The sequence below is a fragment of the Trichosurus vulpecula genome, chromosome 7, assembly GCF_011100635.1.
Source record: "Trichosurus vulpecula isolate mTriVul1 chromosome 7, mTriVul1.pri, whole genome shotgun sequence".
NCBI classification, from domain to species: domain Eukaryota; kingdom Metazoa; phylum Chordata; class Mammalia; order Diprotodontia; family Phalangeridae; genus Trichosurus; species Trichosurus vulpecula.
This window is the reverse complement of record NC_050579.1, coordinates 111,869,030-111,883,069: the sequence shown is the minus strand read 5'-3', so window position 1 is coordinate 111,883,069 and position 14,040 is coordinate 111,869,030. Positions and strand designations below refer to the sequence as shown.

Sequence of the window (14,040 nt, the reverse complement as noted above, 5' to 3'; positions counted from 1 at the left end):
TTTTCTTAAGCTAGAGATTAAATATAAATTAAGTTGCATAATCTTCTAAGATGGGGCTTCCCTTGCTGGCAGCTGGAAGACAGGGGGTGACTGCTAACTTACCAATTACAAACCACAAGTTGCTCTTTCCCAGTCTTAATTCAAAATATAGGTCCCTTTAAAGAGAGCTTTTTAATTGCCAAACGCTCCAACTACAGGGCAGAGATTCCTGAGGCAATCTCACTTCCATAAGTTGATAGACACAAGCCCTAATTCAATGGCATATCAGATTTAATAGCTGTCCTCGATCTAAAAACTCCCCATTACACTCCGAACCCACCCACACCCAAAATGTTGCCAACAGTATGAATTTGGGTTAAGAAAGCCCAAGAGGGGTAAAACAGTCAGTTGACCTGCCTTGTCCAAATGAATTATATTCAAAACAACTTTCCCAAGACAGCCATAATTTTTAATTTCTGTTTTTTGTTATAAAAATAAGCTCTGTAAATCACTCCTTTGTCACTAATTACTGGGGGATTAGTTGACCTGACTTAATGTAAACCTGTCAACTGTTACTATTAAATCATTTACTGGGAGGCCTTGTAGCTCAGATTGTTTTCTATTTCAGATAATTAATTTTAACACTTCTCCCTGATCATGTATTTCCATGATTGGTTTTTGGGACCCAAATCAACTCAAAGTCTTCTACTAAAATAAAGAAAAGCCAAATTAATTAATAACTGCCTCAGAATTGGGATTTTTTTCTTCTTAGACTTAGTCTGAATGAAATCATATACGGCACTGTTATCTCACCCTTAACAATAGCACCCATAAAAACACTTTTACTTTATATTTATTTCTTTCATCCTTCAAATTTTGATTTTAAAATAAAGTTTTACTTGTATAACAAATTTAGCCACTGCAGCTAATTTTTTTTTAAAATCTAAATAAATAAGTTGCCATTTAATGGAGAAGAGTATTAAACAACAACAAAAAAAACCAAGCACTTTTCCATTCTATTTTAGTTGCCTACTGTTGGTAGTTGATCTCAGTCACATATCTTGTCTTTAAAAGGGAAAAAAGTGGGAATTCAGGAATTCAGTATGAACTTTCAGCTGTAACTAATAACAACACTATTCCAAAGCAACCATATATTGACATGAGGAGCACGGAATTCCATGGCAGAGAAACTAACATAAAATGACACACTACTGCCTAAAATACCTCCCTCACCTCACTTGTTTTCCAAACTATGTCCCATTCTTTACCAAAATTCTATGCAAGACACAACTACTCTTCCCAGGCTAAGCCCATTTATCTCTAGTCACTCCAATCTCTCCAGTAATCTCCCTTGTATTTGCATTTATCTCTGAAAATATACATACATACATCTGTGTACACACATATTCACATTTATGTTTATTTCTGCCACTTGTGTTTATAGCCTTCACTAAAGTCCTATTGTGATGTCTCATTATGGCATAAAAGTAACATTCTTGAAGGCAACGGCAGCAGGGCAAAATTTTGGCAGATCTTGCCAAGTTGGAAAAGCTCTGAGTACAGGATTTTATCTCAAGCAGCTAGATGACACAGTGAGTAGTATGGTAGGACGAGAGTCAGGAAGATTCATCTTCATGAGTTCAAATCTGGCCTCAGACACTTACTAGATGGGTGACACTTACTAGATGGGTGACCTTCAGCAAGTCACTTAATTCTGCTTGCCTCAGTTTAGCATTCAAAAATGCTGTTCTGAGGGAAGTGTCCACCAGAAGATATTTTTTCTCTTTGGCATTACCTGTGGAGGCAATGTAATCTGTGTCAATGGAAAAAAAAATACTCTCATGGATGGAATATGTATATAGCTGTTTTCCTCTGGTAGGAGGCATCATGGTATAGTGGTTAGAGAGTTGGCCTCAGAACCAGGAAGACTTGGGTTCAAATGACACCTCTGACACATACTGGTTATGTTACTCTGAGCAAGTCAGTGCTCTAGGCAACTATCTACAGCTTTAAGGTAGGAAGAAAACACTGCCATTCACTGCTAGAAGTAAACAATGAAATCACAGGCCCACTGGAAAAAGACTCAAGAGACTGTCACCTACTTCTTAAATGACCCCTCCCGTTACCTAGTACAGAGAATGATAAAGAAATCCCACAGACTGACAAGATTTTTAAAGGCGCTATACTAAAAAAAAAACAAAACACGGACAAAAGCAATATGACACTAAATTTAAAAGAGCGAAACCCAGAAAAAGCACCTTGTGTACATCAGAAATAATAAAAAATAGTTTGTAGAACTAGGCTTTGTAATCTAACAATCATCATTTTTTTCACATCTACTTTCTGGGCCTGAGCTAAACTTTTATGCTAATTGCTTCACCTTTCTTTCTACCTTTCTGGAGGCATTAGTGCCACTTGAGTAACTCCTGAACAATTACTACTAGCACTTTACCATTCCTTATCACATTCAACACTTTCCTTTCCATTGTTCCTGGAACCACAACATGAGTTAGTTACTTGTCAGAGAAAAACCAGAATCAGGTAAGGATATCATAGTGAGAAGCCTCTCCACAAAGCAGTTTGGTTTGCCATTGTGGGAAGGAAGCATTAAAACATTTGCCATCCTTTCACAGAGCCAATTGTCTTGGACCATTAATCATTTCTGTAAGTAAGTATAAAAGCAAAGAAGTTGGGGTTTTTGTTGATTTTTTTTCCAACCTCTATGTGACTGCTAGAATGGAAGAAGATGGTGAAAGCAAAAAAAAAAAATATATATATATATATATATATGTATATCTCTAAGGAACTGTATTACATAGCCAGAGCTGAACTAGGTGCTTTTGCATGTAAAGAACATACAAGCATATTCACAACAAGCAATTTTCTACTATTCCAATGGATTCCTTTAGAGATAACATTGAAAGATAAAAGAAAATGTCCTATGGAGTATTTTAGTCTAAATGATTTTCTCAAGCATCAATTAGAAATGTAGAATTTCTTTGGAGGGTTTTTGGTTTGGTTTTACAAGTATTAACAGGACTATTAACAGCATTACAATATATAAAGAGAGATCATGGTGGGGGGAGAACAAGTGTTCTACTTTATGTCAAGTTAACATATATATGTATCTAGATTTTCTGGACCACTGTTTGTGGGTTACATCAATATATTTCCAGCTTGAAAGTGTTCTGTGGCTAAATTAGTCTGGGAAATACTGAACTAGATAAATTTAAAATGAAATTAAATGAGGCATGAAGAACATATACATATATATATATATACATATATATATATATATATATATATATATCAAGGTAGATTTTGTAGACAAGGGTAATTAAACTAAGTCTTCTTTACTAGTCATTTAAATCACCACTCAAATCTACTCTGCAAGCTTTGAGTTTTGGGGTTTTTTTTTTGGTCTGTACCCTGCATTTTATCCACATGAACCAACTTACAGAGAAGGGCCTTAAGTCACCTTAAATAACTTCATTTCCCCAGTGAAAGGCTCCCTAAATAACAGAGTTCCTACAAAGTTCCCTAAATAACAGAGTAATAGGCAGTATAGAGCCTGGGCCATGAGAGAGGCTCATGCTAGGGGGAATAGTTTTTCAAACAGAATGCAGCAAGGCAAGCACCAAACATAAAAAATCCTCTATGCCTGGTAAACAAATGTGCTAATGTAAAGGAATCTCTTCTTTAAAATTCCTGCATAGCACTACACATTTTATTAAACTACAAATCCTTAGTCTTCTCCCATCTCATGGGAATGCCACCAAAAGAAAAGCAAAGATAAACTGGGGGCTCCAGAATACTGATGATTTCCATTGATTCTTGTCTCTTTTATACAACACATATCTTTGGCATAAACTCATTGATTTAGGAGTTTGTTTTTAGACAGATGTTATTCCAATTGGGAAGTACTGGGGATTTTGAATAAATGACTGGGAAGGGGGACTGGGGTACAGTTTAACAGTAAATAAGAATTTAAAGCTGAAAGGGACCTTGGAGGTCACTAAGTACAGCCTTGCTCATTTTACAGATGAAAAAAATGAGGCCCAGAGAAGTTAAATGCCTTGCCCAGAAAATAAGTATGTAAGACATGATTTGAATCGAAGTGTTCAATGATGGGTCCACCATACTAGACTGGTCTTTTCATTCACCTAGTAATAGCCTGGCGCAGCTAGGTGGAGCAGTGGATACAGTGCCAGGCCTTTAATCAGGAAGATGAAGCTTCCTAAATTCAAATCTGCCTCAGACATTTACTAGCTGTGTGACCTTAGGCAAGTCACTAAATCCTTTCTGCCTCAGTTTCCTCATCTGCAAAATGAACTGGAGAAGGAAATGGCAAATCACTCCAGTATCTTTGCCAAGAAAACCCCCCAAAAATGGGATCACAAAGAGTCAGACACAACTGAAAAGAAAAAAAAAAAGACTGAACTGAAAGCAATTAGCTTAGATGAGGGCCTGATTACCTCTCCCCTGGGCTACAGCAATAGCTTGATATTCAGTCTCTCAGTCTCAAGTCTTTCCCTCCTTCAATATATCCTGCCACATAGTCACCAAAATGATTTTCCTAAAACACAGGTCTGACCATGACCCTATTCAATAAAGCCTAGTAGCTCCCTATTACCTCCATGATCAAATACAAGTTCCTCTGTTTGACATTTAAAAGTCCTCACAACCTGGCCTCCATCTATCTTTCCAGTCGCCTTATATATGACTCCCTATATATTCTTTGATGTTGATTCTATGATCTCTACAATTCAGACCTACTGAGCTACTTCCTCTTCCTCCCACATGATGCTCCATCTCTAGTCTGTGTGTCTTAGAACTAGCTGTTGCCATGTGTGGACTGTTTTCCCTCCTCACCTTCGCCTCTTGGAATTCCTAGTTTCCTTCAAGACTTCAAGAACCACCTGCTATGGAGTCTTTCCTAATGTCTTCCCTATCTGCTATCACTGGTGCAGTTTAGGGGTGCGGGGACCCCAAAGCTATCAAGGTACGGGGCAGAATCATCTGGAAAGAATTCACAGATTCAAGGAGTCTTCCAGCCAAGTGGCAAAAAGTTTATAATAACGCTAAGAAAGCGGGCAGAGCTCCTTAGGGAACTTAATGGAGGTGACGCTAAAGCTTATATAGAAAAAGTTCAGTGACTGGTGTGACAAGTATGCTAATTAGGTGGTTCAAGGCAGGATCGAGGCGTGGTCAGCTCCTAAAGGAACATACAGTTTCTGTACCTTAGGCACCTGCATACATTCACTACTGGCATGACTGGGGGGGGGGGTGTTTTTGTCTGCTACAATGTAACAAGATAGCCTCAGGGGGTTGACATCTACAGCATCAGTACACAATATTTCTATCTGTACAGAGAAGTTCTAGAGAGTCAACTTGTTCTTGTAACAGAGAGAGATACTTTGCTTCACTGGGGCCCACTCATCAGCTATTGCCAGAGATAGGGTCTTTGGGCTGGGGAGATGTATGGTCTTAGGGCTGGGGTCCAAGCACCCCATCATCACCTTTGCCTCCATGGTTACCTAGTATATGTTTTAGATATGTCTTTTATGTGCCTATATATCAGCCACTCTAAGTCCACTCTTCCAACTCCCAGGTTGCTGGCTACTTCTCCCCTACGGATTTTAAAGGTAGAGGTTTCTAATGCTATTGCTTACAAGCCCCCATCTCCAGTATCAAGTAACCATTTAACATCTCCCCTGATATCAGTTAACCAATGAATAACAATTAGCTTTTACAAAGAGATATTTACAGAGAAGGTATAGCCCCCCCAAAAGTCTGACACCCACTGTCCCATATAGAGTCCAAAGGAAAGTCAGTTTGAGCTTAGGTGACGACAGCCCTCTTCTGGACTCCTTTCTTCTTAATACATTTTACCGACGCCTTGTCTTAGCCCTTAGCACTTAGCACAGTGCCTAGCACATAATAAACACTTAATAAACGTTTATTGTTTGATTGATTGTCTTTATCTCACAGCCATTTCAATCCCTCTAGATTAAACCTTCCCCTGTGACTAAGAAAAATAAAAACATACAATATAGTGACTGGGTCAGGCAATGCATATAACATTCTTTTCAAGTAATCCCCCCTCACTATCCTGAAGCAGTATGACCTTATCAGTTCTTCCCTCTTTTATTAAACATTCAATAATCATTCAATTATTCAATAATAAAGCATTCAATAAATCAATTAAATCATTCAATCATTTATTATGTGCTGCACTATGCTGAGCACTGGGAGTACAGTCCCTGTCCTCAAGGAGCTCAGTAATTGGAGAGACCACAAACAAACCATCTATGTACATACAAGACATATACAGGGTAAACTGGAGGAATCCCAGAAGCAAGGAGCTAACAGTAGGGGACCCCGACTTTGTTCAACTACTCACAATGTGACTTCTTTTTAATAATTTTAAGTTCAAAACTAGAACAAAATGAGACACCTGTACGTCATTCGAAAGTTAATAAAAAGTGATTTACTTAGCCACGGCAAGATTAGCACTGAGAACCAGTAGAGTTGATTCAGCTAAGAACAGCTCCCCCACCGCACCAGGTGAACATCAGAGAAAGACTGGAACTCCTGACAGCTACTTTGAACCAGGGTAATGAGGATGTGACCTCAAGAGGCTGACGGTCCCCTGGGCCAACCGAGTCTAGGAAAATGTCTCAATACCTTTTAGGGAAAAATTAAGTCTAACTTTAAGGGAAAATTAGTCTAATTTGCATGTGAGGGAAGGAGGGGTTAGAATATTGAACTCCCTCTAAGCAGCCTCACTCTATGCTGGAAGGCCCTCTTGGAGGGAGAGTTTATCTTGGTCTTATTTCTTTGTTTTGGGTCCTAAGGAAGGCCGGAGTCCTACACGGTCAACTGATAATCCAAACGGCATTCAATTGTTAACCTAATTTTAGCGTTGCCTCTGGTGAGAAGAGGCTAAGTGGCTAGCCCTGGGCTGTGCCAGTTAGTTAGTCTTTACTGTCTGGTCTGACTCTTCAGGACCCCATTTGGGGTTTTCTTGGCAGATACCGGAGCGGTTTGCCATTTCCTTATCCCCCTCATTTTACAGATGAGGAAACCGAGTCAAACAGGGTCCAGCGACTTGCCCAGGGTCAGGAAGCTAGCGTCTGAAGACAGGTTTGAAATCAGGAAGGGCAGGTCTTCCTGACCCCAAGGGGCACTGTACCTAGTGATGAGCAGATCTGGACAAGGTCCACGAGGGAACAAGGGCACAAAACTGAAGCTGGGGTGTTTGCTACAGGAAGGAATCTAGGAACGGCACAAAGGGACCTGGCATTGAAGCCGCTGGACTGTGCGGTGGATAGAGTGTGTGGCCTGGGCTCAGGAGGACCCGGGTTCAAATCCCACCTCAGACACTAGCTGGACCGCTACGGACAAGTCAAAGCCCCTTCCTGCCTCGTTTTCCTCATCTGTAAAACGTCGGTGATAATAACAGCACCCACCTCCTACAGCTGTCTGAGGATCAAATGAGACTACCTTCGCAAAGCACCCAGGACAGTGCCCGGCGCGCGGAAAGCGCTACGTAAATGTTATTACAATCAGACGCAGACCCCTCTTTCACTCATTTTCCTCATTTGTAAGATGAGAACGGGGCAAGCCGGGTGGTGATAAGAAGAGAGCACAGGGCTTGGGGTGGGGAAGTCCTGACTTCAAGTGACCTCAGTTAGCCTCGGTTTCCCGGTCTATAAAACAGAGATAATAATGGCACCTCGCTCCCAGGGGTGTAGCGAGGATTAAATGAGATAAGGGGACCTAGCAAGCACTACGTACATTAGTAGTTATGATTATTATTATTATTATTATTATCTCAACTGGGAAAGCTCCGATTAAGAGCCAGCGTTCACTATCTTAAGCTCCCAAGGAACTGGAGAAACCACCTTGTTCCTTCGGTCCATTTCTTTACAGATAAACTGAGGCCCGGCTCAAGGTCGCGTGGGCAGTAAGCCCTTGGGGAGGGAGGCAGGGAGGTGCGTGAGGGGGAGGGGCAGGGCGCGCCGGGAGGCCCCGGGTCAGACCAGGGCAGCGCTAGGCGGAGGGGGGGGGGAGGATCTCACGCTAGGACTCCCGGGGGCGGGGCCGGGGGAAGGGCCGGGAGGCACGCCGGCCTAGGAGTAGAAGGGAGGGGTGTGGCGGGCAAGGCCGCGGGGCCCGTACCTTCCCAGGAGAACTCTCCTCCCGGCTCCCGCTTTAGGAACTTGTACCAGAAAGTCTCAGGGACGCCGGGCCCCGCCCCCTCGGGCTGCCGCCGCTGCTGCTGCTGCTCCCCGGCTTCCGGCGGCGGCTCCCCGGCCAGCTCCACCTCCGCGAGCCACAGGCCCGGCTCCTGCAGCCCGCGCGCCCCGTCGGGCCCAGCCCCGCCGCCCGCCCGCTTCATGGCCACGGCCTTCTGAGGCTCCCAGCGCCCCAGCTCGGGCCGGGAGCCCACCAGCAGCAACTGCGGACGGCCCTGGGCCACGCCGGGAGGCACCACCACCCCGAAGCGGAACAGCATCGCCGCGGGCCCCCCGAGACGCCGGCCCTTCCTCGTCCTCCTCTCCGAGGCCGCGGCCACCCCCGGGGGCCAAACCGGCACCGACGCCGTGCGGGGCTTCGCACACCGCGGGGTAAATGTCAGTTGGGGATCCAGTTACCACTTGGCGCTGCTGGGGGCGGGGCGGGGCTGGGGAGGGGGAAGGGGAGCGGGAGCGAGCGCGGCCGGGACGGAGCCGACCCCCCCCCCCCCGCCACCCCCACCCCCGGTCCACGTGGAATAATTACGGGGGCACCCTCTGCCCCTCCCACGCAGGAGCCCTTTCCCATCCATCCACTTGGACGGGAAATGCAGCTCCCTCTGGCGGTGGGTGGGGAGTCCTCCACCGTTTAGACTGGGGACACCGCCTAATGACATATTCTAAAATAGCCATCAATACTGCCGTCCGACCACGGGCACCTTTCTAACCGGGTTGTATTGAATATATACTGTAATAGCTTTAAATGCCATTATCCGGCTGGGGATCCCTTTTTAGCCGGGTTCTATTGAATATATGCTATAATACCTGTAAATGCTATTATCTAGCTGTTAACTTTCTAACTGTGTAGTATAAGTGGAACATAGTTTTAAAAAAGGATGTATTTTTTCCCTTTTTAATTCTGTTTTAATTTTTTAGGATCATTTGCCCTCCAGCAGGTTGTCAATAATTACTAATACTATGATAAAGTCAGTCAATACACATTTATTAACTGCCTACTATGTTCCAGCATCTGTGCTTAGTGCAAAAGTCCCACTCTTAAGGAGCATACAGGCTAATAGTGGAGATACCGTGCAAACTATGTATAAACTAGCTCTATGCAGGATAAACTGAAGAGAATCAGTAGATGGAAGGGACTAGCATTAAGGGGAAAAGCTTCTAGTAGAAGATGGCATTTTGACTGAGACTTGAAGGAAGCCAGCAGGTGGAGATGAGGAGAGAGAGTACTCCAGGCATGAGGAGCAGATAGGAAATGGGAGATTTTTTGGAAAGGTTCATCAAGGCCACCTGTATCACTGGATGGCAAGGAGGGTTGATGGAATAAAGTGTAAAAAGACTGCTTCTTAACCAATCTAACAGTTCACAGGGCAGAAAATACCAATTAATATTTTTGTATGGATGTAGGCTTTTTGTTTTTAATCTAGATACCCTTCAGATTCTTTTTTTAGATTGAGTTACTTTTAAAAGTATGAAAATGACAGTGAGAGAATGTATAACCTGTGTCTTTACAATTTGGGCCTGTTTCTTTTTGGTTAAGACTGATAACTCTTATTTTTTTCACTCAAGAAACAACTTGAAGCAGCTCCAACCTGACCTATTCAACAGATACTGTTGATGCTTGAAAATGCAAGATTTGAATGCCCTGCCGAGTTTCTCAGTACAGTTGCAGTCTCTCTTCTGCCCTGTGTGATTGTCAGCTCAGCTTGTCGTCCATCATCAATGTCTGTTTCAGGTATATGAACTGATGTACTGATTTACTTGCCTGGCCATCCAACTGCATACCCGATTCTGGACGATAGGCATTTTTCATCCTTTTCACCCCTGTATGGAAGCTCCATAATGTTTTGGGGCTTGTTGTAAGCAGCACAATATCATCCACAAACGGGAACCTCAGAAGACCTCACTATCCACTTTTACTCTGCACAGACCATCTTCCATGACACTAACACATACCTCTTATGTTTGGTGTCAGTAATTGAAGTGTTGTTTATCTCTGATTGCATTCATCAAGAAATCTTGTATTAACATACTGATAAGAGACTCCTCAATGGAAGAGAGCCCTTGAGTGGTGGTGTTCTAATCTCTGAAGTCAAAGGCTTCTGTATTGTCCAAAAACAAATACTAAATACAGTGGAATCTTGTTTTCTCTGTACCTTCCAGGCAGTTGGGTGACTGTAAAGATACATGGTAGGCTGTAGGAAGTCTTTTGTGAATGCTGGCCGGTTCACAGTTTAAGGTTCCTGTGATATGTGTGTGGGTCATTCCTGCAGAGACCTCATAGCGGTAGTGTGTGTTTCTTCCTATTTTGTTCATCTCATTTTGTCCTTCCTTGTGACTTGAATTGAATCTTTGTTTGGCAGTGAGGGACCCAAGGGGCCAGGTATACAGTCGGGGTGAGGGTGTTAGCCATGGAGTCAAGACAGAGCGAGAGCATTACAGAGGCTGAAGAAGTGAGGAAAGAGGGGCACCTGGCCTCGGAGGCCAAAGTCCACTTCAAAGTGACACGGTTCATCATGGAGGCCGGTGTCAAGCTGGGGATGCAGTCCATTCCTATTGCCACAGCCTGCACCATTTACCATAAATTTTTCTGCGAAACCAAATTAGATGCATATGACCCTTACCTCATAGCCATGTCAGCCATTTACTTGGCAGGTAAAGTGGAGGAGCAACACCTCAGGACAAGAGACATCATCAATGTGTCTCACAGGTATTTAAATCCCAAGAGTGAACCTTTGGAGTTAGACTCCTGGTTCTGGGAACTGAGGGACAGCATCGTTCAGTGTGAATTACTCATGTTGAGAGTTTTGCATTTCCGGGTCTCCTTCCAGCATCCCCACAAATATCTGCTCCACTACCTTATTTCTTTAAAGAATTGGATGAATCGTCATAGCTGGGAGAGGACTCCCGTCTCTCTGGCAGCCTGGGCGCTTCTTCGGGACAGCTATCACGGAGCATTGTGCCTTCAGTATCCTGCCCAGCACATAGCTGTAGCAGTGCTCTATCTTGCCTTGCAGTGCTACGGAGTGGAGGTGCCTGCCGATTCCGAGGCAGAAAAGCCCTGGTGGCAGGTTTTTAGCGAAGACCTTACCAAGCCAGTCATCGATAACATTGTGTCTGACCTGATTCAGATTTACACCATGGACACAGAAATCCCTTAATTGCCCTAGGGCCATCCAAGGAGAAGCAGACTTGCTTTGTCTGAGGGCCAATAAAATGGGTCCCAACTTCAAAAAGTTGGTAAGTCACAGGGACCAGCTTTGCACTAGCAAAAGGGGAAGAACTGAACTTGGATTGTTTTTTGATTGCTCTTTGGTATCTGTGGTGGCTCCCTGAGCAGGTTTGGAGCTCATGTTTGGATACGAATAGGTCCATGTCGAAAAAGGAATGTATTGTATCCAATTGCCTTTTGCACCTTAGGAATTTTTCGAAGATGAACCTTTTGAATTTGGTGCAGACTGTATTTAGGCATCTCTTCACTAAAACAAAAGCCAAAATAGAATAATTGATTGTACCCTTTGGGATAGCTTTTCAAGCCATACATAAGCTTAACCTTCCAACATTAGTGAAAAGTATTTTATTTTACATAATAAAAAGTAAAAAATTTTTCGTAAAGATGTGGAAATAGGCATATAGTTTAAGAGCTTTCAATGTTCTGTGGACTACGTTGGGAATGGGGGGTGGGGTGATATTAGCCAGAATTTTTTTTTTCCATCTTGTGTTATTTTCCTCTCCCTGAAATACATTTATAAAATATGATCATCTTTTCAACACAAAAGTTCTTCCAAGAATCCTATATGTTCGAAATCTTGGAACACCTTCATCTCTGAAGAATCAAAGTTTTCCAGGAAACCCTGGGGAATATAAGAGGTAGTGGGGAAAAAGTATGCCTATTTCCACCAATGACTGTGTGCAAGAAATGGTGTAAAATGGGAAAACTATGATGGACCAGTCATGTAGCAACCATCAGGGAATAACAGAAAGACACATGAGTGATGGACCGGTACCCACACAATGCAAAAAGCAGACAAGGGCTGTTTGCATACTAGGTAGCTATGTGGAGAATCTCTGTGAGAGACTAGGGAAAAGAATTGGAGGAAGAGACTGTAGAGATGGGGTACTATGAGCACCAATAGAGGAAGCACCCTCATGGATGAGATCATGCATTGATTAAAGTGTTGGGAGAGAAGCTAAACGCTTTTATAGTTAAGGAACCAGGGCCATGTTGCCAACAATTGGCCAAAAGAAACAACTCATCTTAAGATTTTCACTTATGTCATTTCCAGAACAAATTTGCTGTTTATATATTAGACCTGTTTGTTGGTTTCCTAATAAAATAATTTTTTCATGTTTCTTGTTCTTGTATTTGATTTCTGTTCTTTTATATGACTTAACGTACATTTTGCACAAACCTCTCACATCAACTAAACACGCACACGCACAAAGACATGTTATTAGGTATGTATGAACCACCCAGGAAAAGGGACTCAAAATGGAGTGGAATAAAAAAACTGGGTTTCATACATTCAAAGTATCATGCAGCAGAATTGAAAGAAATCTAATAATTTAAGCTATATATAAAGTTCTCACCCTTTCCAGGGAGCTGCTGGTAAAACAACATATTTTACCCTGAAATACAGAGCCTCCAAGAAAGGCTTGGCTGGTTGCCGAGCATAGGGGCAAAACAATGACCAGGTCTAGAAAAACAAGGGCCGCTTGAGTGGCCAAACAGGGAGACTTTAAGTAACAACCCTGCGATTTGAGTTAAGATTGTATTCAGTTATTGAATTTTCTAATAATAGTTTGAAAAGCTATTAGCAGGTCATTATTGCAGAAGAGTATAATATACATATTCTAGGGCAAAAAAAGATAAACCCAGACCCTTCATGCTTCAAGAAAACAGATTTTCACTTAACATCACTTATTTGGGAAGGTGGGGGGTGGGGGTGTGTTGCTATTTATATAGAAAATCCCTCACATGCTTGTACAGCTCTGATTCATTTGCGTATTAGTATACTTTTTAACATATGTATATCTTCTGAACAGATCTAGCCTCACTTTTTTTTTCTTATAAAATTTGGGTCCTCTCCATCCTATGGATCAAGTAGTTTCTGTAAGGAAAAAAAAAATATCCATTCACTTTCAACCATAAAATGGACAGGCAATTTTTCTGCCTCCTCAAAATAGCTTATATTTCAATGGTGTTTTTTTAATAGGTATGTGTGGGCTATACAGCAACAAAAACCAAAGATAAATGACATTTGATTTTGTGGTTTGTAATTAAACAGTATTTCTAATGATCTCATCATACACCAGGTAAAATTTAGGCCAAGTTTAGAAGAGAAATGCTTTTTAAGAGTGATCGTATCTAGCTCAGGAAAAATGTTTCAATACTGCTTTACAGCTGTATTGTCAGTCATGCAAATTAGCTAAAAGTTTTAGAACTAGTCTGCCATTGAAGTGATAAAAATAATGTTCTAGCAAAGAAAATATACAATAAGGGGAAAAATCCATCATATTTAACAGTTATTTGCTTATAAGTCTTGATTGAGGAAGAATCTGATGTATTTTCTCGGATTGCTAAAATAAGTTTACCATTAGAAACAAACAGAACAGATAGATTTAAGTGGCCGCTGGTTTTGAAGAGCTTTTTTTTCTTTTTAAACTAACTCAATAATCACATACCAAGATGTATTATGTATAGATTGTACTTGGACTTCCGATGTGTAGTGGAGGCAGTGCCAGACTGGAACCAAGAGATGCTTAATGGGTTCAGATCCCCCACAAAACTTGGTCACTGTGACTA

The 14,040-nt window shown here is 42.2% G+C and overlaps 2 protein-coding genes across 4 annotated transcripts in view; one reads left to right on the top strand and one right to left on the bottom strand.

Annotated features, from left to right (window-relative positions):
- The window catches only part of EPM2A (EPM2A glucan phosphatase, laforin), a 197,330-nt gene extending 188,816 nt beyond the window's left edge, over nt 1–8,514 (bottom strand). For both annotated transcript variants that reach the window (XM_036767833.1, XM_036767834.1), the window contains exon 1: nt 8,164–8,514. In XM_036767833.1, coding sequence (XP_036623728.1) covers nt 8,164–8,500 — 337 coding nt within the window. In that variant the 5' untranslated portion in view covers nt 8,501–8,514. The remainder of the gene's footprint in view (nt 1–8,163) is intronic.
- LOC118857186 (cyclin-Q-like) lies at nt 8,021–12,588 on the top strand. Of its 2 annotated transcripts, none has more exons than XM_036767835.1 (2): nt 8,021–8,612; nt 9,804–12,588. In XM_036767835.1, the coding sequence occupies exon 2, from the start codon at nt 10,646–10,648 to the stop codon at nt 11,393–11,395; it is 750 nt and encodes a 249-aa protein (XP_036623730.1). In that variant the 5' UTR covers nt 8,021–8,612; nt 9,804–10,645; the 3' UTR covers nt 11,396–12,588. The 2 variants fall into 2 exon arrangements, with proteins under 2 accessions (XP_036623730.1, XP_036623731.1); XM_036767836.1 differs by having other exon boundaries at nt 8,541–8,618.
- Nucleotides 12,589–14,040: the final 1,452 nt, after the last annotated feature.

Excerpts from the sequence above, each read along its gene's own strand:
- LOC118857186 (XM_036767835.1), top strand. The coding sequence starts at position 10,646 with ATGGAGTCAAGACAGAGCGAGAGCATTACAGAGGCTGAAGAAGTGAGG.